This window comes from Bos javanicus, chromosome X, assembly GCF_032452875.1.
Source record: "Bos javanicus breed banteng chromosome X, ARS-OSU_banteng_1.0, whole genome shotgun sequence".
NCBI lineage: Eukaryota > Metazoa > Chordata > Mammalia > Artiodactyla > Bovidae > Bos > Bos javanicus.
Window position 1 is genome coordinate 37076349 of NC_083897.1, and position 26533 is coordinate 37102881.

Below are 26533 nucleotides of genomic sequence, written 5' to 3' on the forward strand. Positions count from 1 at the left end.
AGATAAACATCCTTTTCAATGTTAAAACCTGAATGATTTCTGGACCTTTTCCTGGAAGAGCTTTTTGCTGCTGTCAGGTTACAGAACAGCATAAGGGGCCATTTTCTGGGCATGAAGCCCAGGATTCAAAGGGAAGCTCTAGAGAACATCTGGTCTGCTTGATATATTGAAAATGCTTGTGTATTTGTGTGTATGTGTTTCTCTATGCTGACTCATAGCACTGAAGCGTCTCTGGAAACACCCCCACCCTTCTAGCCAGCCAGTTTATACACACCCAGTTGGCTCCTCCTTGATTCAAATGTTAGGTCAAGAGGAAGAAGGAAAACAAATTCAAGAGCCGCTCTCAACCATCTAGAATTTTCTGCACCCCTCCTCTTGAAGAGAGACTAGCCCAGTTCTGACTATTAGAAGCTGGATTTCCCTCTTAAAGCACAACCTGCATTTAAGCCTTTGGATAAAATTGGAAGAAACCAATCTGTGAGTACTGTGGACTGTGCAGAAGGCAGAGGGCTGACAACTGCCACTAAAAACAGACAGATGGCAGGCCCAAGGCCCAGCAGTGAAGCAGACCCTGAAATTGAGCTTTTTGTGAAGGTAAGTTTCTAGCTCTAATGACAGCATACAGAATGTATTTTTTCTTGACACTGGACCTCAGCTCCTTTTTAAAAAGTCAACATTTCAGCTAGAGATAGGAAATAAATTTGCGATTATGTACCTACTCTGAGTCCTTGAAAAATGCTTGGGTGTTTGGCTGCTCTTAGATAGCAATAGAAAAACATCCCATCTGAAAAAAGCAAGAAGATATGGTGGAAAGACAACTAGACTGGTTAGTAGTCAGAACAACTAAATTGTATTCTCAGTGGCTTCCTTTGTAACCGTGGACCTCTTTGTTTCTCTATCTATACAATGAAGTATCCTGACAAAATGATCCTTAATTCTTTCCAGGTCTCACAATCTATGTTTTATTGGATAGATTTTCGAAGGCCTGAATGTGAGGAGAGGGCCAAAAATGGCCCAATAGCCTCATTCCCACCCATGATCCAAATAGAGCTTTCTAAAATTCTCTTACAATGGATGAACATCACAGCAGTGTCACATGAACACCATAGGAGGGAAAAGCCAGGAGTGTTTGTGTGCCTGTTATGTGAGCAGCAGGCATTTTGCCTTGGTTTTTTTTAAACATCTTAACTTTTAAGAAAAGCCCTTTGGAAAACCCCTAAAGCAGGAGAAAGGAACATGTGTTTCTAAATTAGCTCATCAAGAAAAAGAAACAATTTGTATGGGTTATTCCAAGTAGAAACTACATAGTTTCCTAAATCTTTGCCTATATTAACTATTTTCTATATATTTTCATTTACTATTGGAAGTATTCAGGATGACGATAATAATAACAAATTCATATTATGCTTGACCCTTTTCTAAACACTTTACATATATTATATCCTTTAGTTTAGGAGGATAGGTTAATAAAAGTAAAGTAGTATTATACGTAGTATTGGTAGTAATATCGTTCTCATGATTTCTAGATAAGTAAGCTAAGGAAACAAAGGTTAAGTAATTTGCCTCTAAAACTACATCTCCTCTTGATGGCCTACAAAGACACAAGTAAGGCACGCTTACCAAATATTAGATTAAACACCTGTTAGCCAAAGTAATACTTTTATACCCTGGTGACTCAGACAGTAAAGAATCTGTCTGCAATGCAGGAGACATAAGAGACGCACATTAGATCCCTGGGTCAGGAAGATACCTTGGAGGAGGGAATGGCAACCCACTCCATTCTTCTTGCTTGGAGAATTCCACGGACAGAGGAGCCTGGTGGGCTATAGTCCATGGCGTCACAAAGAGTCAGACACAACTGAGAGACTAACACTTCTACTTTCACTTTTTTTTTTTAACATATATACACCAAGTACATAGTTAATCTGCCTTTTCAAAATTATGGGGGAGAGAGAGACTCTTGAATTCCTACACAGAAAAAGAATGCAACTAAGTGTTTGCTGGACTGTGGGGCATAAGAGCCACTTCTCCTACCTCTTGTTATTGCTGTTTAGTCACTCAGTTGTGTCCAACTCTTTGCAACCCCATGGAATATAGCCCGCCAGTCTCCTCTGTCCATGGGATTTCCCAGGCTAGAGCCTAGAGTACTGGAATGGATTGCCATTTCCTTCTCCATCTCCTACCTCTAGATTCCAGCAAATCTAAATAAGCCTTAACTTCCTAACTGGCTTTTTATACCTACCAATTTCAAACCAGAGGTAATAAGTCTCTTCATAGGGTAACTAGTGTCTTTTGTCTAAACTTATTTATTCAATCCAACAAAATTCCTCTAACCCATTGCTGGCACTGATCTGTGTGTTTATCTTCATAGACTTCCTATGATTTGCATGGTTATCTAGACAGTAGAAGTTAGGAAGTCACACGTTGGAGGAGCAAATGTTAAATTAAACAATAACTTTCAGGTTAAAAACTGATAACTTACTGAGTACTTACTATATGTCAGGGCCTGTGCTAAGTGGTTTATTATTAACTCTATTTTATGGGTACAGAAACTAAATAAAAGAGTAGCTAGGTGGTTTTGCCTAAGGTTACATAGCTAATAAATGGTTGGGTTAAAATTCCAGTCCTTTTAAATAGCTGTTTTGTGTGTGCATATTCAGTGGCTAAGTCATGTCCAACTCTTTGCAACCCCATGGACTGTAGCCTACTGGAGTGGGTTGCCATTTCCTTCTCTAGGGGATCTTCCAGACCCAGAGATCAAACCCACATCTCTTGCATCTCATGCATTTTCAGGCAGATTCTTTACCACTGTACCACCTGGGAAATTAAAATAGCTGTGCATAATCTTAATTATTTTCACTTGGGCACACTTTTTAGTAAAATTTCTCAGAATTTCATTAGATGAAATCCTCTAGATGTAAGCTTATCTAATGATGTTGACACAAGTCACAGATTTTCTGAAAGAACCTTGACTATCATCTGGTCTGGGTTTTTGTTTTGCTTTGCTTTACAAGTGGTGCCAGTGGTAAAGAATCTGCCTGTAATGCAGGAGACATTAGAGAGGTGGGTTCAATCCCTGGGTCGGGAAGATCCCCTGGAGAAGGGAATGGCAACCCACTCCAGTATTCTGGCCTGGAAAATCCCGTGGACAGAGGAGCCCAGCAGGCTACAGTCCATAGGGTTGCAGAGTTGGACATGACTGAGTGACTTAGCATGCACACATGCAAGATTGATTCCAAAGATCTCTAGAAATTCTGTAGAAGATACTATGAGGGAGAATAGGGATTGAGAGAAGTGAAAATGTTAATGACAAAGCTTAAAAAGCAACTGTATCTCATTTATACTGTGGTGTCTTTCCCAGGATTAAATAACTGCAATTTTCCCAGCTACCTCTAGGAAACCTACCACAATTTCCCAATAGCATTGATGGGATCCCTAAAAGAAAGTAAGTTTTTTCCTATCACAATTAAGAATTCATATCACACACACCCCTGTGTTCCATGTAGCTAGTGAAAACATTGCCTTTCAGCTCTGAATGACTTGGGCAAGATTTATATCTGGGAACTAAGAAAGGATTTTCTAAAAGAACACATTTTATTTTTTCTAGATGCAGAGGTTGTCTTATTTGTTTGCTGTTCACTGATAAATGGAGTTTTTGTGTTCTCTACTCTACTGGTCTAATGGAGAAGGAAATGGCAACCCACTCCAGTATTCTTGCCTAGAGAATCCCATGAATAGAGGAGCCTGTTGGACTGCTGTCCATGGGGTCACACAGAGTTGGACACGACTGAAGCAACTTAGTAGCAGCAGCAGCAGCTACCAGTCTAAAATTAAGTTTTCACAGATTTGTAGATAACATGTGTGCTGTGCTTAGTCACTCAGTCATGTCTGACTCTTTGCAACCCCATGGACTATAGCCCTCCAGGCTCTTCTGTTCATAGAGATTGTCCAGGCAAGAATACTGGAATGGGTTACCATGCCTTTCTCCAGGAGATCTTTCCAACCCAGAGATCAAACCCAGGTATCCCGCATTGCAGGCAGACTCTTTACCATCTGAACCACCAGCAAAGCCCAAGACTACTGAAGTGGGTAGCCTATCCCTTCTCCAGAGGATCTTCCCAACCCAGGAACTGAACCGAGGTCTCCTGCATTGCAGGCAGATTCTTTACCATCTGAGCCACGAGGGAAGCCCATAACATTATAGACTTTAACATTTGGGCCAAAATCCTGAATAAAATATTTTTGTCTTTATTGATAAATTTGAGATAGAAAATGATACTATTCTCTAACCAGACTGTTTTCAAATTAGAACTATTATAAAGACAATCATAAAGACTTTGTTGTTGTTGTTGTTGTTGTTGTTGTTCAGTTGCTCAGTCATGTCTGACTCTTTGCAACCCCCATAGACTGCAGCACGCCAAGCTTCCCTGTCCTTCACCATCTCCTGGAGTTTGCTCAAACTCATGTCCATTGACTCGGTAATGCCATCCAACCATTTCATCCTCTGTCATCCCTTTTACCTCATGCCTTCAACCTTTACCAGCACCAGAGTCTTTCCTAATGAGTCAGCTCTTGGCATCAGGTGGCCAAAGTTTTGGAGCTTCAGCTTCAGCATTAGTCCTTCCAGTGAAAATTCAGGGTTGATTTCCTTTAGGTTTGACTGGTTCAATCTCCTTACTGTCCAAGCGACTGTCAAGAGTCTTCTCCAACACCACAGCTTGAAAGCATCAATTCTTCGGTACTCAGCCTTCTTTAGGGTCCAACTCTCACATCCATACATGACTACAGGAAAACCCACAGATTTGACTCTACAAACATTTGTCAGCAAAGTAATGTCTCTGCTTTTTAATATGCTGCCTAGGTTTGTCATAGCTTTTCTTCAAGGAAGAAGCATTTTAATTTCATGGCTGCAGTCAGTGTCTGCAGTGATTTTGGAGCCCAAGAAAATAAAATCTTTCACTGTTTCCATTGTTTCCCCATCTATTTGCCATGAAATGATTGGACTGGATGCCATGATCTTAGTTTTTGGACTGTTGAGTTTTAAGCAAGCTTTTCCCCTCTCTTCTTTTACCTTCATCAAGATGCTCTTTAGTTCCTCTTCGCTTTCTGCCAAAAGGGTGGTGTCATTTCTTATCTGAGGTTATTGATAATTCTCCCAGAAACATTGATTCCAGCTTGTGATTCATCCAGCCTGGCATTTCACATGATGTACTCTGCATAGAAGATAAATAAGCAGGGTGACAATATACAACCTTGGCATACTCCTTTCCCAATTTTGAACCAGTCTATTGTTCCATGTCCAGTTCTTCTTGACCTGCATACAGGTTTCTCAGGAAGCAGGTAAGGTGGTTTGGTATTTCCATCTCTAAGAATTTTCCACAGTTTCTTGTCATCCACACAGTCAAAGGCTTTAGCATAGTCAATGAAGCAGAAGTAGATGTTTTTTTCTGGGATTTTCTTGCTTTTTCTATGATTCAAAGGATGTTTGCAATTTGATCTCTGGTTCCTCTGCCTTTTCTGATTAATAACAAATCCAATAAAAATATTAATTTGGAGAAAGCAGGGTTTAAGGAGTGTGGGTTCTGCAGTAGATAGTAATGGATTTGCTACATGAGAAGAGTATATGTGTTCAACTCTTGTCTAGGTGAGAGTACTTGAGCAAGTCAGCTTCTCTGAGCCTCTTTCCATATCTGTATGGAGTAATGATAGAACCTCCCTCACAGAACCATCTTCACTGTAAGGATTAAATCAAATAAATACGTAAGACACCATAGTTTTTAACATAGTAAACAATAAATGTCAGATGTTGCAGTTGTTGTTATTTTTTACACTTAGAAACTTAGATCACAAACACAAAGAGAAAATGTTCTGGTGAATGACCACATCCTGTCTTTGCCAGCTGGAAGTAGGTAATTTATCAATCAGGCTTCACAATTTGTGTGTGTATGTGCTCACTCACTTAGTCATGCCCAACTCTTTGTGACCCCATGGACTTCAGCCCGCCAGGCTCCTCTATCCATAGGATTCTCCAGGCAAGAATACTCAAGTGAGTTGACATGCCCTCCTCCAGTGGATCTTCTGGATGCAGGGATCTAACCTGGGTCTCTTGTGTCTCTTGCATTGACAAGTGGGTTCTTTACCACTAGTGCCACCTGGAAAGCCCAACATTTTGTGTAATGGCACTTTATTTTTTATTTAATTTTTATTTTATATTGGAGTAGAGTTGATTTAGTTTCAGGTATACAGCAAAGTGAATCAGTTATACATATACACATATTCATTTTTTTCAGATTCTTTTCCCATTTAGGTTGTTTATATAATTTTGACCAGTGTTTCCTGTGCTATACAGTAGGTCCTTACTGGTTATCCATTTTAATTTTGAAATTAATTTATTTATTATAATTGGAGGCTAATTACTTTACAATATTGTGGTGGTTTTTGACATACATTGACATGAATCAGCCATGGGTGTACATGTGTCCCCCTGTGCCAAACTCCCCTCCCACCTCCCTCTGCATCTTATCCCTCAGGGTTGTACCAGTGCATTGGTTTTGAGTGCCCTGTTTCATCGAACTGGGACTGGTCATCTATTTTACATATAGTATATACATGATTCAATGCTATTCTCTCAAATCATCCCACCCTGGCCTTCACCTGGTGGTGATTTAGTCGCTAAGTTGTGTCCAACTCTTATGACCCCATGGACAGAGGAGCCTGGCAGGCTACAGTTCATGGGATTCTCCAGGCAGGAATACTGGAGTGGGTAGCCATTTCCTTCTCCAGGTGATCTTTCCAACCCAGGAATCAAACCCGGGTTTCCTGCATTATAGGTGGATTCTTTACCAACTGAGCTACAAGGGAAGCCCTCGCCATCTCCCTCAGAGTCCAAAAGTCTGTTCTTTATATCTATGTCTCTTTTGCTGTCTAGCATATAGGGTCACCGTTACCATCTTTCTAAATTCTGTATATATGCATTAATATACTGTATTGGTGTTATTCTTTCTGACATACCTTACTCTGTGTAATAGGCTCCAGTTTCATCCACCTCATTAGAACTAATTCAAATGCTTTTTAACAGCTGAGTAATATTCCATTGTGTTTATGTACCATGGCTTTCTTATCCATTTGTCTGCTGATGGACATCTAGGTTGCTTCTATGTCCTAGCTATTGTATACAGTGCTGCGATGAACATTGGGATACACATGTCTCTTTCAATTCTGGTTTCCTCGGTGTGTATGCCCAGCAGTGGGATTGCTGGGTCATATGGCAGTTCTATTTCCAGTTTTTTAAGGAATCTCCACACTGTTCTCCATAGAGGCTGTACTAGTTTACATTCCCACCAACAGTGTAAGAGGGAGCCCTTTTCTCCACACCTTCTCCAGCATTTATTGTTTGTAGACTTTTTGAAAGCAGACATTCTGACTGGTGTGAGATGGTACCTCGTTTTGGTTTTGATTTGCATTTCTCTGATAATGAGTGATGCTGAGCATCTTTTCACGTGTTTGTTAGCCATCTGTATGTTTTCTTTGGAGAAATGTCTGTTTAGTTCTTTGGCCCATTTTCTGATTGGGTCATTTATTTTTCTGGAATTGAGCTGCAGGAGCTGTTTGTATATTTTTGAGATTAATTCTTTGTCAGTTGCTTCGTTTGCTATTATTTTCTCCCATTCTGAAGGCTGTCTTTTCACCTTGCTTATAGTTTCCTTTGTTGTGCAAAAGGTTTTAAGTTTAATTAGGCCTGGTTTGTTTAATTTTGCTTTTATTTCCAATATTCTGGGAGGTGGGTCATAGAGGATCCTGCTGTGTTTTATGTCGGAGAGTGTTTTGCCTATGTTTTCCTCTAGGAGTTGTATAGTTTCTGGTATTACATTTAGATCTTTAATCCATTTTGAGTTTATTTTTGTGTATGGTGTTAGAAAGTGTTCTAGTTTCATTCTTTTACAAGTGGTTGACCAGTTTTCCCAGCACCACTTGTTAAAGAGATTCTCTTTTCTCCATTGTATATTCTTGCCTCCTTTGTCAAAGATAAGGTGTCCATAGGTGCATGGATTTATCTCTGGGCTTTCTATTTTGTTCCAGTGATCTATATTTCTGTCTTTGTGCCAGTACCATACTGTCTCGATGACTGTAGCCTTGTTGTATAGTCTGAAGTCAGGCAGGTTGATTCCTCCAGTTCCATTCTTCTTTCCCAAGATTGCTTTGGCTATTTGAGGTTTTTTGTATTTCCATACAAATTGTGAGATTATTTGTTCTAGTTCTGTAAGAAATACCGTTGGCAGCTTGATAGGGATTGCATTGAATCTATAGATTGCTTTGGGTAGTATACTCATTTTCACCATATTGATTCTTCCAATCCATGAACATGGTATATTTCTCTATCTATTTGTGTTCTCTTTGATTTCTTTCATCAGCGTTTTATAGTGTTCTATATATGGGTCTTTTGTTTCTTTAGGTAGATTTATTCCTAAATATTTCATTCTTTTTGTCACAATGGTGAGTGGGATTGTTTCTTTAATTTCTGTTTTCTCATTGTTAGAGTATAGGATGCAAGGGATTTCTGTGTATTAATTTTATATCCTTCAACTTTACTATATTCATTGATTAGCTCTAATAATTTTCTGGTGGTATCTTAGGGTTTTCTATGTAGAGGATCATGTCATTTGCAAACAGTGAGAGTTTTACTTCTTCTTTTCCAATCTGGATTCCTTTTATTTCTTTTTTCTTCGTTGATTGCTGTTGCTAAAACTTCCAAAACTATGTTGAATAGTAGTGGTGAGAGTGGGCACCCTTGTCTTGTTCCTGACTTTAGGGGAAATGCTTTCAATTTTTCACCATTGAGGATAATGTTTGCTGTGGGTTTGTCATATATGGCTTTTATTGTGTTGAGGTATATTCCTTCTATGTGTGTTTTCTGAGAAGGTTTATCTTAAATGGGTGTTGAATCTTGTCAAAGGCTTTCCCTGCATCTATTGAGAAAATCATATGGTTTTTATTTTTCAATTTGTTAATGTGGTGTATTACATTAATTGATTTGTGAATATTGAAGAATCCTTGCATCCCTGGATAAAGCCCACGTGGTCATGATGTATGATCTTTTTAATGTGTTGTTGGATTCTGTTTGCTAGAATTTTGTTGAGGATTTTTGCATCTATGTTCATCAGTGATATTGGTCTGTAGTTTTCTTTTTTGGTGTCATCTTTGTCTGGTTTTGGTATCCGGGTGAAGGTGGCCTCATAGAATGATTTTGGAAGTTTGCCTTCCTCTGCAATTTTCTGGAAGAGTTTGAATAGGATAGGTGTTAGCTTTTCTCTAAATTTTTGGTAGAATTCAGCTGTGAAGCCGTCTGGACCTGGGCTTTTGTTTGCTGGAATTTTTTGATTACAGTTTCAATTTCTGTGCTTATGATGGGTCTGTTACGATTTTCTATTTCTTCCTGGTTCAGTTTTGGAAGGTTATACTTTTCTAAGAATTCGTCCATTTCTTCCAAGTTGTCCATCTTATTGTCATATAGTTGTTGATAGTAGTCTCTTATGATCCTTTGTATTTCTATGTTGTCTGCTGTAATTTCTGCATTTTCATTTTTGTTGATTTGATTCTTCTGCCTTTTTTTCCTGATGAGTCTGGCTAATGGTTTGTCTATGTTATTTATCTTCTTGAAAAACCAGCTTTTAGTTTTGTTGATTTTTGTTATAGTCTCTTTGTTTCTTTTTTACTTATTTTTGTCCTAATTTTTATGATTTCTTTCCTTCTACTAACCCTGGGGTTCTCATATCTTCTTTTCCTAGTTGCTTTAGGTGTAAAGTTAGGTTATTTATTTTATTTTTTTCTTCTTTCTTGAGGTAAGTTTGACCATCCCCTTAGCACTGCTTTTACTGAATCCCATAGGTTTGGGGTTGTCATGTTTTCACTTTCATTTGTCTCTATACATATTTTGATTTCCTTTTTTATTTCTTCTGTGATTTGTTGGTTATTCAGAAATTTGTTGTTTAGCCTCCATATGTTTGTATTTTGAATAGTTTTTTCCCTGTAGTTGACATCTAATCTTACCATTGCAATCAGAAAAGATTCTTGAAATGATTTCAATGTTTTTGAATTTACCAAGGATAGATTTATAGCCCAGGATGTGATCTATACTGGAGAATGTTCCATGTGCACTTGAGAAAAAGCTGAAATTCATTGTTTTGGAGTGAAATGTCCTATAGATATCAATTAGGTCGAACTGTTTGATTGTATCATTTAAAGTTTGGGTTATCCATTTGAAATATAGCAGTGTGTCAGTGTCCATCCCAATTTCCCAATTTATCCCTCCTCCCACCTTCCCCCTTGGTAACCATAAGTTTATTTTCTAAGTCTAAGTCTGTTTCTGTTTGGTAAATAAGTTAATTTCCATCATATTTAGATTCCACATATAAGTAATATCATATGATATTTGGCTTACTTCACTCAGTATGACAATCTCTAGGTCCATTCGTGTTGCTGCAAATGGCATTATTTCATTCCTTTTTATGGCTGAGTAATATTCCTTTGTGTATATATACCACATCTTCTTTATCCATTCATCTGTCAATGCACAATTAGGTTGGTTCCATGTATTGGCTATTGTAAACAATGCTGTAATGAACATTGAAGTGCATGTACCTTTTCAGATTATAGTCTTCTCTGAATATATGCTAAGGTCTGGGATTGCTGGGTCATATGGTAGTTCTATTTTCAGTTTTTTCAGGAACTTCCATACTGTTCTCCATAGTAAATGCACAAACTTACATTCCCACCAACAATATAGGAAAGTGAAGTCGCTCAGTCGTGTCTGACTCTTTGCAACCCCATGGACTGTAGCCTATCAGGCTCCTCCGTCCATGGGATTTTCCAGGCAAGAGTGCTGGAGTGGATTGCCATTTCCTTCTCCAGGGGATCTTCCCGACCCAGGAATCGAACCTGGGTCTCCCGCATTGCAGGCAGACACTTTACCGTCTGAGCCACCAGGGAATATAGGAGGGTTCCCTTTTCTTCATATCCTCTCCAGCATTTATTGTCTGTAGATTGGTGATGGCCTTTCTGGCCAGTGTGAGATAATACCTTGTTGTAGTTTTGATTTGCATTTCTCTAATAATGAGAGATGTTGAACATCTTTTCATGTGATTATAAGCCACCTGTCTATTTTCTTTGGACAAATGTCTATTTAGATCTTATGCCCACTTTTTGATTGGGCTGTTTGGTTTTTTTATACTGAGCTGTTTGGGCTATTTGTATATTTTGGAAATTAATCCCTTGTCAGTTGCTTCATTTGCAAGTATTTCCTCCCATTCTATGGGTTGTATTTTTCTCTGGTTTATGGTTTCCTCTGCTGTGCAAAAGTTTTTATATTTAATTATATCCCATTTGTTTATTTTTGCTTTTATTTTCATTACTCTAGGAGGTGGATCCAAAAAGATCTTGCTCCTATTTATGTCATAAAGTGTTTTGCTTAAGTTTTCCTCTAAGAGATTTATAGTATCTGGTCTTACATTTAGGTCTTTAATACATTTTTAGTTTATTTTTGTTTATGGTTTTAGAGAATATTTTAATTTCATTATTTTACACATAGCTGTCCAGTTTTCACAGCACCACTTATTGAAAGGAGACTGTCTTTTTCTCTATTGTATATTCATACATTTTGTGTAATGGCACTTTAAATCAGCATTATTATAAACAACAGAAAAAGTTTCAGTTTTCCTGTAAAATTGTACTGCATTTCCCCCACACCTCAGTGTTCTGCCTTTCCTTTTACCAAAAGCAACCCGCCCTTCCTGCTGTAACTATTATCAGACTTTATTGTTCTTCCTGCCTCCCACCGGTAATCAAGATTCCATTCACTAACCCCATTTATGATTGGATCTCTAGTCTGACTTCTGTTACAAAAGAAGTTCAGACTGCCAAGACTGGTTGTCTCTTCCCATATCTCTTCACTCTCAGACGCCACAAAGAGCAACAATGAATGCTATTTCCTCTGTTGCAGTCACTGCCAAGAAAAAGAAAACTTACCAAAATATAAGAATTATGTCCAAGATCAAGGTTGCAGAATGGTCAGTTTCAGGTGAAAACGCTGTTCCTGTTTTATGATAGATAAGTGCCTTCTTTGCTTCAAACTTGTATGCATGGTTGTAGGGGAAAGTGAAGAAAGAGCAATGCAGGGGAGGGAGCTCTCTGATCCCTTCTTATATGGCCATTAATCCCATCATAAGGGTTCGACCTTAATGACTTCATCTAATAATAATTTGCATCTGCTAATCCCAAACTCCCACTCCATCCCTCCCTCGACACCCTCCTTGGCAACCACAGTCCCTTCTCTACATCTGTAAGCCTTTTTCTGTTTTACAGATAAGTTCATTTGTGTCATATTTTAGTTTCCACATATGAGTGATATCTATATTTATCTTTGTCTGGCTTACTTCACTTAGGATGATAATCTCTAGGTTCATTCTTGTTGCTGCAAATGGTGTTATTTCCTTCTTTTTATGGTTGAGTAGTATTCCATTGTATATACACACCATATCTTCTTAATCCATTCATCTGTCAATGTACATTTAAGTTGACTCCATATCTTGGCAATCATAAATAAGGCTGCAATGAACATACAGGTGCATGTATCTATTTGTAAAATAATAACAATAATAAAGCTGGAGTCCCAACACACTACTTATGTGAAAATAAATTCTAAATATTAATAGATGAAACAAATGTAAAAAGAAAACCCTAAAGGTAGTAGAAAAAAACACAAGAGGACATGTTTATAGTAAAACAAAATAAGAAAATATTTTTTCTTTGCAATTCTGATGTATATAACAGCTGTATACACATATCAGAAAAAAAGATTTTACAAAGCAAAACAGTGTAAGATTTTATTTAAAATTTTAATTTTACATGAGACTTCAAAAAATTATGTGTAATGTATCAAAAAGAGTTAGTGTCTTTAGTAGACAAATAATTTTTCCAAACTAATAAGGAAAAAGTCATAATCTTAATAAAAAATATAAAATTGTCATGAGCAAACAGTTCACAGAATAAGGAAATCAAATATCCAATGAAAATATGGAACACATATTTCAAGAAAGAAATTTGGCAGGATTATCAAAATGGAAAATGCAGTTAATGTTTAGTCAGCATTCTGATTTTAAAGATGAATTCTAAATATATAATCTTAGAAATGGAACAAGTTGTATGCTTGGAAACATTTGTTACTGAAGTATTTAGAGTAACAAAATTTTGGAATATCTGAAATGGTTATATAAATATTGGTAATGTATAAAATTTATCATTATTATAAACTCATCACATATTTTATATACAATAAAATTATTTGCTTCATTAGCACTCTCTGCCCACAGATTGTAGAATCCTTGAGATTAAGGACTTCCAACTTTGTCTCTAACAACTTGCTCATTTCACAGTAAGCATTCAGTAAATATTTGTTGAGCGAATGAATGAAGGAAGCCTTTCTTTATCTTAATAGGCTGGAAGTGATGGGGAGAGTATTGGAAATTGTCCCTTTAGTCAACGCCTTTTTATGATCCTCTGGCTTAAAGGAGTTAAATTCAATGTGACTACTGTTGACATGACCAGGTAAGAGAAATCAGGACATGTTTTATTCTGGGGGTTAAAATCAGTAGACACCGATACAATCTTGGTGTTTGCATAATATGTACTTTATCTAGAAGCCTAACTCTGCTTATTTTCAATAATCATAGAAAGCCCGAAGAGCTGAAGGACTTAGCCCCAGGCACCAATCCGCCCTTCCTGGTATATAACAAGGAGTTGAAAACAGACTTCATTAAAATTGAGGAGTTTCTAGAGCAGACACTGGCTCCTCCAAGGTACAGCATTTTTACAGGATATTATTGTTTGAGATGATCTATTTTATCGGCTTATTTATTGCAGGTTGAGGATTTTTCCAGACATTTCCTTTTCAGTTTTGCTCTTTCTAGAAAAGTTTGCAAAGATCCCCCCGATCACTCCATATATGATTAGAAAACTTTTGTTTTGTTGTTGTTATTCAGTTGCTAAGTCGTGTCTGACACTTTGCAACCTGATGGACTGCAACACGCCAGGCTCCCCTGTCCTTCACTGTCTCCCAGAGTTTGCTCAGATTTATGTCCATTGAGTCAGTGATGTTATTTAACCACCTCATCCTTTGCCACCCTTTTCTCCAATTTTGCCTTAAGTCTTTCCCAGAATCAGGGTCTTTTCCAGTGAGTTGTTTATATTTTTCCTGGAAATTTTTATTCCAGCTTGTGATTCATCCAGCCCAGCATTTCATATGATGTACTCTGCCTATAAGTTAAATGAGCAGGGTGAAAATATACAGACTTGTCAAACTTTTTGCCCAGTTTTAAGCCAGTCAGTTGTTCCATGTTCAGTTCTAACTGTTGCTTCTTGACTCACATACAGGTTTCTCAGGAGGCAGGTAAGGTGGTCTAGTATTCCCACCTCTTGAAGAATTTTACACAGTTTGTTGTGACTCACACAGTCAAAGGCTTTAGTGTAGTCAATGAAGCAGAAGTAGATGTTTTTCTGGAATTCTCCTGGTTTTCCAATGCTACACCGGATGTTGGCAATTTGATCTCTGGTTCTGTGCCTTTTCTAAAACCAGCTTGAACATCTGGAAGTTCATGGCTCACGTAGTGTTGAAGCCTGGCTTGGAGAATTTTGACCATTACTTTAGCATGTGAGGTGAGTGCAATTATGTGGTAGTTTGAGCATTCCTTGGCATTGCCCTTCTTTGGGATTGGAATGAAAACTAACCTTTGCCAGTCCTGTGGCCACTGCTGAGTTTTCCAAATTTGCTGGCATATTGAGTGCAGCACTTTAACAGCATCATCTTTAAGGATTTGAAATAGCTCAACTGGAATTCCACCACCTCCACTAGCTTTGTTTGTAGTAATGCTTCCTAAGGCCCACTTGACTTCACATTCCAGGATGTCTGGCTCTAGGTGAGTGACCACACCATCGTGGTTATCTGGGTCATTAAGACCTTTTTTGTATAGTTCCTCTGTGTATTCTTCCCACCTTTTCTTAATCTCTTCTGCTTCTGTTAGGTCCATACAGTTTCTGTCCTTTATCATGACCATATTTGCACGAAATGTTCCCTTGATATCTCTAACTTTCTTGAAGAGATCTCTGGTCTTTCCCTTTCTGTTGTTTTCCTCTATTTGCATTGTTCATTTAACAAGGCCTTGTTATCTCTCCTTGCTATTGTCTGGAACTCTTCATTCAGTTAGGTATATGTTTCCCTTTCTCCCTTGTTTTTTGCCTCTCTTCTTTTCAAGCTATTTGTAAGTGTTCCTCACCCAACCACTTTACCTTTTTGCATTTCTTTTTCTTTGCAATGGTTTTGGTCACTGCCTCCTGTACAAAGTTACAAACTTCCGTCCATTGTTCTATAGGCACTCTATCAGATCTAATTCCTTGAATCTATTCATCATCTCCACTGTATAATCATAAGGGATTTGACTTAGGTCATACCTGAATGGCCTATTTTTAGACCTCTATTTTGTTCTTTCTAGAAAAGTTTGCAAAGATTCACCCTGATCACCCCATATATGATTAGAAAACTTTTACATATATTAAAACTTTATGAGATGCAAGTAGTGTGTTAAAATTTTAATTTAATTTTAGCCACATTGTCTAATCCATAATGAGGTTTGGGGACACTTATACTAGCAGAAATCAGATTTATTTTATTGTATAGCCCTCAGAAGATCTACAATTTTGAAATAGCCTTTAATTCAGTCTGATCTCTTAGTTCTGCAGGGGAGAAATATTATGTCTATCATGCATAAACTTCCCCCTTTGACTTCAAAGACACAAAGACCATCAATATAACATTTAAAATTATTTTTAAAATGCATAACTTACTTAAATTAAAAAAAGTAAATTCTCTGTAGTCTAGAAATAGAGAAGAAACCATTGGAGGGTTGGGAGTGAGGGTATGGGATAATAGCAGTGTAAAGTCCATGAGGACTGATGAAGACTAGCTCATTATATCACTGATGGCATGAAAGGAGAACATACCTAACACAAGAAAACCAGGCAACAGGTATCTCTCAATTAGCTAGAGGCCATAACTGCAATGTCTACACTTGAATGACAGCTCTACGTCTCTGCCCACCCAGAATAGTGTCTGAAAATAATAAGACTACTGTATTCATTTTAAACTGTTGTTCAACAAACTCAGTGTCTTAAAATATCACTCATTTATTATCTCACAGTTTTCATCAGTCAGAAGTCTGGCTGTAAGCTTAAAACTGCTCTAAAAAAGTAAAGTCTTAATGTTTATGTATACATTATAAATAAAAGGGTCTATCAGTACAAAATTCTTCCTACCTAAGAAACTAGGGATAATATTTAAGATTCTTTTCTGTGTCCCTATACTATGTCTCTTTCATCCATTAGTGATGGCTTCCTGTATTTTAAGCACTTGTTCCAAGTTTGTCCTTTAAGTATGGAGTCTTATTTTGTTATTTTCTCCTCATCCATCTTCCTCTACTACTGAATCCCCTCAAACCACCTGCTCCCCAACCTTTTCGTGATCCCAAAGGTAACTAATGAAAAATAATCTATGATGTATGTTTCTATACCCTTCTTATGCTCATATAAACACAATAGTAGTAAGCATAATTTATGCGTCTTGCTTATCTGGCTTCAGAAAGCATTTTTTAATATACATCAACTCCACTAGTGTAGATTTATGCTTACTATAATTGTGCTGCAAGTTGCCAAATGATTCCTCTACTGATGGACATTCCCTTTCCTTTCAGTTTTTTTATCACTACAAACTGCTATAAATAACATCCTTTCTCATGTGTCCTTATGTACTGGTGTTTTTATTCCTGTGGAATAGATTCACAGGAACAAAATTCAAATGGCATATATCTTTTAAGATTTTTTACTGCTTTATCCACAAGGATACACTTTTTCAAAGTATCTTTAATACTATGCATTATCATTCTTTTAACATCTGTGTCACCCAGATGGGTTTAGTGATAGCTCACTGATACATCAGTTTGCATTTCTTCTAACATGTGATCTCGAGTAAACTTCTGGTTCCCAATGTATAATAGCTTGGGTCCCCGCTGATGTCTTTTCAGAAGATCTCAGCTGTCTCTGAGAGATCCTTCAGGACCCATGGCCCACATGCCCAGTGGAAGGCTCCTTCAAGTCTTTTTTAAAGGCAAAATGTTGGCTTTTAGTAAATATAGATGGTGGGTACATGGGCATTTCTTTTTTGTATGCTATTCTCTGTATCTTTTGTTAAACTTCAAAACTTCAGAATTAGCAATGAATTTTCATGCCTCCACACAATGGAATACCATACAGTCATTGAAAAATGTGTCTGAAAAGTACTGAAGTATAGTTGTCATATAACATTGTGTAAGTTTAAGGTATACAACATGTTGATTAAATACGTTTACATATTACAGTATGTTTACCAACCTAGTATTAGCTAATACCTCTATTCCATCACATAATTATCATTTATTTTTAGTGGTAATAATGGTTAAGATCTACTGTATTAGCAACTTTGAAATTTATAATACAGTATTATTGACTATAATCTCTAGGCAGTGGATTCAATTTCCTGAACTTATTTATATACTAGTTGCAAGTTTTTACTTTTAAATAACATCTTCCCAATTCTTCCATTCCCCATCCTGTCTCTTGTGACCACCATTCTACTCTCTATTTTTATGAGTTTGGCTTTTTAAGGTTCCATATGTAAGTGATATCATATAGTATTTGTCTTTCTCTGTCCGACTTACCATAATGTTCACAAGATCCATTCATGTGGGCACAAATGGCAGGATTTCCTCCTTTTTCATGGCTAATATCCATTGTGTGTGTGTGTGTGTGTGTGAATAAAACCACATTTATTCATTCATCCACTGATGGACATTCAGGTTGTCTTAAGTGTCTAGTGTTATTTGGTGAAATTTTGTAGATTTCTGTTTTTATTTTGGTTCTATACCTTTCATATTAAATTATTTCTAAATATTTTATATATCTGTCACTTTTGTAAGTGGAATATGTTACTAATATCCATTTTGTTATGGCTATTTCTTTAATGTTTGATTTGTATTTAGCCACCTTATCAAAATATCTCATTAATTCTAGCAATTATTTTGGCTAGAAAAGGCAATCTTGTCTTGCATTTTATAGGTATACAGTTATATTATTACTTCTCTTCCAATAATTATACTGATTGCTTTATGTTGTTGTTTTTCTCCACTTGCTAAAACCTCAGAAAATGTCAACTATAATAGCAATCATAGGCATTTCTGTCTTGTTGCCTAAACTTTATGTACAAAATGTAGTCACCCCCAGAATGGTATTTTTCCTTGTCTCACAAGTTAGTACATTCAGCACAATATTGAAGAGCCATAGTTATCATGATTATCCTCATCCTTTACTGACTTTAAAGGGAATAGTTGTGACATTTCACCATTTAAAATACTTTCTGAAAGTTGTTGATGGATACATTTGACCAAGTTAAAGAAATTAATTGACTCATGTCATCATTTAACAAATGTTTACTGAATATTTATTATGTGTCAGGTACTATTCTAGGCACTTGGGACACATCAGTGAATAAAACGGGCAAAGTCTCTCTGCCCTAGCAGAACTTACATTTTAGTTAGGGAAGACAGCAAATAAGCAAGAGAAAAAGCAAACTATGAACTATTTTAGATGATGATAAATATGAAGAAAAAGTAAAGCAAGGGAGGGAAGTAGTGGGTATTTGGGACAAGGGAGAGGTTGCAACGTCAGATAAGGTGGCCAGTGAAAGGCCTCACTTAGGAGGAGATATCAGATTTAAAGACCTGAAAGAAGAGGGAAGCAGGCCATGTGCATATACGAGGGAAAGCTCTTTATGTAAAAGGAGATCAAGTGAAAAGACCTGTGCTGGGACCTTGTCAGGCCTATTTGAAGAAAAGCAAGGCAGTCAATGGGAATAAGGCAAAGAGTGGAAGAGATGAAAGCAGAGAGGTAAGGTGGGATCAGATCACACCACTGTGAAGACTTGGGCTCTGGCAGCAGGTGCAGAATATTCTGAGAGTGTGAGGGACAAGCATGGGACAGGGAGGATACAGGAAGTTCCCTACATACAAACAAGTTCTATTCTGAGAGCATGTTCATAAGTCCAATTTGTTTGTGAGTCCAGTGAAGTTAGCCTGGTGGTGGTGGTTTAGTCGCTAAGTCGTGTCCGACTCTTGCAATCCCATGGACTGTAGCCTGCCAGGCTCCTCTGTCTATGGGATTCTCCAGGTGAGAATACTGGAGTGGGTTGCCATTTCCTTCTCCAGAGGATCTTCCCCACCCAGGAATCCAACCCAGGTCTCCTGCAATGCAGGCAGATTCTTTACCAACTGAGCTATGTACCCAATAACCTAGAAAATCCCATGGTCAGAGGAGCCTTGCAGGCTACAGTCCACAGGTCACAGAGTCAGACACCACTGAGCACGCACCAACCCCCAATGACACGATCAGCTATATAGTACTGTATTGTAATAGGTTTTTAATACTTATCACACAAATAATACATAAAATGTAAACAAGCACAAAAAAACAAAGGAAACATTTTTAATCTACAGCACAGCACCTTGAAAAGTGCAGTACTGCAGTACAACAGCTGGCATCCAGGAGCTGGCATCCAGTAAACAGGCAAGAAGGGTTACTGACTAGAGGAGGGAGACAAGGTGGGAGATAGTAGAGCTGAAAGGTCTCAAGAGCAGTAAGAGACAGAGGGTGCGCTGCAATGTCACTCATGCCTGCATTGATGGCACAGTGTCTGGCTCCTTGATGGACTCAATTCCACCCACCCTCTTGAAGAAACAGTCCAGTGATATCAGGGTAGTTACTCTATATCTCGCCATAGATGACACAGTAGCAGTGGATTGCATTCTGAACACCTGCTGCAACATTCATGTACCATTCTAGGTTCAGGTCCTGGGTTTCAAAAGCTGACAGTGCCTCCTCAAATAAAGAAAAGCAAAGATACGGAAAAAAATCTTCTATTAATTATGTGTGAAGTAATATTTACTAATTTAATCTGGCTTTGTAAGATATAATTCACTGTCAGTGAACAAGTCATAGACTTAAGTAATACTCAGTGGAGATTTTGGAAAATGGCAAATCACATAGAGAAGAATTTCAGGGATAAAAGAAATTAAATTTGGCCACTGGGTGTCCATCTTGATCCATATTCACTAGTAGTTAGGGCAAGAGAAATAAATCTTTTAAGTGACTTCAGCTTTTCTTTGTAGTTCTCTTTCCAGAGAGTTAAGGGAATGCTTTTATTTAATAACTAACACAGTAACACATTTTCTCTTTCAAAGTCTTTGTGAAAAAAAAAAAAAAAAAGATTGTTTCCAGTTTGGGGCTATTATATAGCATGTGTCCAAGTTTTTGTGTGAACATGTTTTTATTTCCCTTGGGTAAATATCTAGGCATGGGATTGCTGGGTCATATGGTAATGTATATTTAACTTTGCAAGAAACTGCCAAACTGTTTCCCGAGTGTATCACTTTGTATTCCCACCAATAAAGTCTGGGAATTCTAGTTGCTCTAAAAAAAAAAAAGAAAAAAAAAAAAAGCAAATCCCCTTGCCATTTGCTGTGTTGTAAACCTCACCCGTTCTTCACTTACTTATTCCTCTGGCCTCTCTGTCCTTTCTCTGGCCTTCCATCAGGTCTTCATTAGTGAGCTCCTTGTGTTGCACAGCAAGGAGTTCAATGAAGTCATCCTCCTGCAGATCTAGCTCATATCTTTTAAAGTTTGAACCTTGAAGATTCGTATGTTGGGGAATTACTGTAATCAAAAATGGTTGCAGTAATATAGGCTTGGGACCAGGCAGGAAGCAATGGATGTGGCAAGTTGTGGACAGATTATAGATACATTTTGAAAGGTAGGCTGGCTGGACTTGCTAATGGATAAAATGCAGGGATATAGACAAAGAGGAATCAAGGAAGATGGTTAAATGTTGGACCCAACCATTTCTAGTTGCTAGTGCAGGGTTTTCTGAATAGGAATTGATTTATTGATTGGACACTTTTCAGGCATCTGTTCATGATCATACAGCTTTTGTTCATTTGTTAATGTGGTGAATTACATTATTTTATTGTATTATGCTAAGTTAACTTTGTATTACTAAGAGGAAGACATCTTCGCTTCTTTTCCCCACCCTCTCCTCTACACTTTTATGTGTTTTGTTATTTGAATCCATGTTTTTTGTACTACTTATCTTCTGCCAAACAGGTTTTTAAGATCAAGTATGTGGGGTTTCCCTCATAGCTCAGGCGGTAAAGAATTTGCCTGAAATGCAGGAAACCTGGGTTCGATTCCTGGGTCAGGAAGATCCCCTGGAGAAGGAAATGGAAATCCACTCCAGTATTCCTGCCTGGAAAAAATCCCATGGACAGAGGAGCCTGGTGGGCTACAGTCCATGGGGTCACAATAGTTGGACATGACTTAGTGACTAAACCACCACCATGGGGACCCAACAGTCATTTGAAACATTGTTTTCACAGATAAAGGAACTTTAAATTCCAAATAGCTGGTTTCCCAGTGAATTTTAACCACTAAAGTATTCTCAGACTGGAAAAAAGACACATTTTCAATGAAAGATTTCTCAGGACCTTCAGTTTCCAGCACGATTTTCCAAAACTTCTATTCTCAGTAGAGTGCAAGCTAGGACACCTGGTGTATGCCTTGTTATATGTGAATGTCATGTGCAGTGATATTTCTTTTTAAGGTATCCTCACTTGAGTCCCAGGAACAAGGAGTCCTTTGATGTGGGCTGTAATCTCTTTGCCAAGTTTTCTGCATACATTAAGAATACACAAAAGGAGGCCAATAAGAGTAAGACATCTTTATTTAAATCTTTTTGTTTTTCTCACATTGTCACAATCACATTCTGACTCAACTAAAATAGGGTTTTCCTGAATATATAATATATATTGGGAAATACTGTTCATCTTGTTCTCTTTTCTCTCTTCCGAAATTCCCTTGAATGAAGTTTTATTGGATTTAGAACCTAATATTCAATATAGTAATCACCAACTTAGCTCAACTCGAACATTGGCATGCCAGATGTGAACTAACTACAGGATTGTATTTCTTAACCCTCCAACTCTCCCAGCTGTGTGTACCTTTAAGGTTTCTTAAACCATAGCAGCTACCATTTCCCACAAACACTCTTGAACAGGTTTACTATTCTCTGAATCAGAAGAGCTATGAGTCTCTTTTCCCACTTTCTGACTCTCCTTTAGTGATAATATGCATCACCTTTCTTTCTTTGACTCTCCTCCCAATGTACTTCCTCAAGAAAAGTCCAAAAATATTTCCACTTGCCATTTGATTAAACATCTGCCTCTGTCTTATCAGTGTGTAGTTGAGCATTTTGGTTAAATATATAGATTTTGAAGAGTCAGTGTAAGCAATATGAAAAGACAGAGATATCTAAATGTGTGAAAAGTGTATTGAGAATGTATTCAGTCATGAAGACAACAAATGTATATGTAACCCTATTATTTCATTGCCTCAGCCTTTGAAAAATCTCTGCTTAAGGAATTTAAGCGTCTGGATGACTATTTGAACACCCCACTTCTGGATGAAATTGATCCAGACAGTACTGAGGAACTCACAGTCTCCAGAAGATTGTTCTTGGATGGCGATCAACTGACCCTGGCTGACTGTAGTTTGTTACCCAAACTGCACATTATTAAAGTAAGTCTTTACAGGGTGGGCTGAATGATTGAGAAGGGTCTGGGGAGTCGCCAGCAGGAAGCACAGTGACCATTCAGTGTGAGGTTTTTATATTATTGATTTTTCATCATTGTTATGCATAGTGTATGTCTCCTTTCCTCCTCAGAGGAAAAATCCATAATGATCTCCACTGGAAAACATAAACACTTCTTGCTTCTTTCTTCCTAAATCAGAAGGTGTTTTCCTACTGTCTTGTCTATAAAACAAGGGTACCTATTGCACAGAATTGTTGAGGAGTAAGACACTGTTGGAACCCTAAACAAACTCTTAGTCCAGTAAAGAGATACAAGCTCTTTATCTGTGCTTCCTTCTTCTAAATATATTTATAATTAAATATAGCATAAATATAAAAATAATTACAAACATGACGTTTTGTTTACATATGTAGAAAAAGAACATTAAAGTAGTAAATCCAAGATTCTTTAAGTTTATTTTGTACTTTTTGTGTAGATAATATGTCCTCAATGATCTGGACCTTTGAGATATATTTTTACACAGTTGGCATGTTACTGATGCCCCTCACTACCAACTGCTTTTCCTCTTTTTTTTTCCCCAAAACCCTAGGTTGCTGCAAAGAAATACCGTGACTTTGACATTCCAGTAGAATTCTCAGGAGTCTGGCGCTATCTCCACAATGCCTATGCCCGTGAAGAATTTACCCACACATGTCCAGAAGACAAAGAAATTGAAAATACCTATGCAAGTGTGGCTAAACAGAAGAGTTAGGACAGCCCTTTCAGTAGAAAAATCTCTCTTTTCACTTGCTATCATACTAGAAAGTCTTTTAGAAATAAGAATATGGAAAATGCTGTTTCCTCTATTCAACTTTCTTATGAAAAAGAATACTGTATTTTCTGTACCTAGTTAATCCAAACTATCTGCTTACTGTGTATTTTACAGGTCTTCATATTTCATTTTTTAATTCCCATGGCACAACCACTGCAATTTTAAATTATATGAAAAGTGTCAATATCTTTTACCATTTGATTGAAATCCTAGAAGGTATCATGTGTGCAAGCTCAACCGATGGCTAAAGTTACAAATGACATATAGTCATGGTTTCAAACTGTCCCTTAGAGACATTTCCACCTAAATCATTAAAACAATTTTACTAAGACATCTGACTGACCAAAAGGTCTTCTTGCTATTCACTAAAGGGTAAAGTAAACCATTCTTAGAGAATAATCATAAATTTTTCTACAGAATTTTAAACTGTTCCATTATTAAATGTACTCAGATGTCCACCTTAAAATGCAATCAAATCACTCAAATCTGAAAACAAAAACTGAACTTTACTCATGGTCCTTCAGAGAAGAAACAAAGTTCAGCTTCAAAAAAGAAATACAGGTGCTATTATACGTCTTGGTGGGAGTTAGATAAAATTTATTTATTTATGGCCAACCCCAGGGCATGTGGGATCTCAGTTCAGTTCCCCAACCAGGGATGGAAACCATGCCCCTTACAGTGGAAGCGCTGAGTCTTCACCACTAGGGAATTCCCTAGAAAAAAATTTCAATGAAGCAGTGTTTTAATAGGTTCAAACAAAAGTAAGGCAATGAGTACAGAGTTAACAGGTACATGAAATAGGCACATGAAAAGATGCTCACTATCGCCAATTATTAGAGAAATACAAATCAAAACTGCAGTGAGGTACCAGCCCACACTGGTCAGAATGACCATCATTTAAAAGTCTACAAATAACAAATGCTGGATAGGGTGTGGAGAAAAGAGAACCCTCCTACACTGCTGGTGGGAATGTAAACTTGTGTAGCCACTACAGAGAACAGTATGGAGGTTCCTCAAAAAACTAAAAATGGAGCTACCATATGACCCTGCAATCCAATTCCTGGGCATATATTTAGAACTATAATTTGAAAAGATACATCCACCCATATGTTCATAGCAGCATTATTTACAATAGCCAAGACACTGAAACAGCCTAAATGTCCATCAACAGATGAATGGATAAAGAAGATATGATATGTGTGTGTGTGTGTGTGTGGTATGCTAAGTTGCTTCAGTCGTGTCTGACCCTTTGTGACCCTATGGACTGTAGCCTGCCAGGCTTCTCGCTCCATGGGATTCTCCAGGCAAGAATACTGGAGTGGGTTGTCATGCCCTCCTCCGGGGGCTCTTCCCGACCCAGGAATCGAACATGACTCTTTTATGTTTCTTGCATCGGCAGGTGGGTTCTTTACCAGTAGTGCCACATGGGATGGCCTTGACACATGCACACTACTATATATAAAATAACTATAAAGACCTACTGTACAAGAAACTCAACTTAATACTCAGTAAAGACCTATATGGGGAAAGAATCCAAAAAAAGAGTGAATATATGTATAACTGATTCACTTTGCTGTACACCTGAAACTAACAAATCATTGTATACTAAATATACTCCAATAAAAATTAATTATTAAAAAACAGACTACTTTGCAGACCTCATGCAAATAAACTTCAAAACCTAGATGATAGGAATAATTTCCTAGGTAAGCAAAGATTACCAAAAATAACTCCATTATAGATTAAAAAAAAATTTAAAGACCATCTCACAGAAGAAATAGAGACCAATATTACCTTTAAGTGTTGATATAAAAGTACTAAATAAAATATTATCAGCATCCAATCACAAGTAGAATTTATTCCAAGAATAAAAGGTTGTTTTAATATTAGTGATAATAATACATAACAGATAATAATAGTAAATATATGCATATATTACTTATTAATATGGTATATAATATTAACACATATATGATTATCATCACAAATCCTGAAAAAGCCTTAGACACATACAATACCTGATACAAACAGTTAAGGAAGAAGAAGTCAATGGTTATAATCTTATCATAATAAATTATATATCAGTTCAGTCACTCAATCGTGCACGACTCTGCTGCCCCATGGACTGCAGCATGCCAAGCTTCCCTGTCCATCACCAACTCCCAGAGTTTATCCAAACTCATATCCATTGAGTCGGTGATGCCATCCAACCATCTCATCCTCTGTCGTCCCCTTCTCCTCCTGCCTTCAATCTTTCCCGGTATCAGGGTTTTTCCAATGAGTCAGTTCTTTGGATCAGGTGGCCAAAGTATTGGAGCTTCAGCTTCAGCATCAGTCTTTCCAATGAATATTCAGGACTGATCTCCTTTAGGATGGACTGGTTGGGTCTCCTTGCAGTCCAAGGGACTCTCAATAGTCTTCTCCAACACCACAGTGTAAAAGCATCAATTCTTCAGCCCTCGGCTTTCTTTAAAGTACAACTCTTACATCAGTACATGACTACTGGAAAAACCATAGCCTTGACTAGAGGGACCTTTGTTGGCAAAGTAATGTCTCTGCTTTTTAATATGCTGTCTAGGTAGGTCATAGCTTTTCTTCCAAGGAGAAACTGTCTCTTAATTTCATTGCTGCAGTCACCATCTGCAGTGATTTTGGAGCCCAAGAAAATAAAGTCTCTGTTTCCATTGTTTCCCTATCTATTTGACATGAAGTGATGGAACCAGATGCCATGATCTCAGTTTTCTGAATGTTGAGTTTTAAGCCAACTTTTTCACTCTCCTCTTTCACTTTTATCAAGAGGCTCTTTAGTTTGTTTTCTAATGTTATATTATATATATATATATATATATATATATATATATATATATATATATAAACATATAGCATTATGGGGGTTAAGGCATCCAACCTCCCATGGAGTTAATAATTCATGTATAACTTTTGACTCCCC

At 37.4% G+C, this 26533-nt stretch overlaps 1 protein-coding gene across 3 annotated transcripts; it reads left to right on the top strand.

The window, feature by feature from the left end:
* Positions 1-221: 221 nt before the first annotated feature.
* Positions 222-25226, top strand: CLIC2 (chloride intracellular channel 2). 3 transcript variants are annotated; one of them, XM_061408887.1, is made up of 7 exons: positions 225-594; positions 3362-3445; positions 13490-13599; positions 13725-13850; positions 21785-21891; positions 22577-22758; positions 23362-25226. In XM_061408887.1, exons 3-7 carry the CDS (start codon positions 13544-13546, stop codon positions 23521-23523), a joined length of 633 nt encoding a protein of 210 aa, XP_061264871.1. In that variant the 5' UTR covers positions 225-594; positions 3362-3445; positions 13490-13543; the 3' UTR covers positions 23524-25226. The 3 variants fall into 3 exon arrangements, with proteins under 3 accessions (XP_061264870.1, XP_061264872.1, XP_061264871.1); XM_061408886.1 differs by lacking the exon at positions 3362-3445 and having other exon boundaries at positions 222-594; XM_061408888.1 differs by lacking the exons at positions 3362-3445; positions 13725-13850 and having other exon boundaries at positions 224-594.
* Positions 25227-26533: the final 1307 nt, after the last annotated feature.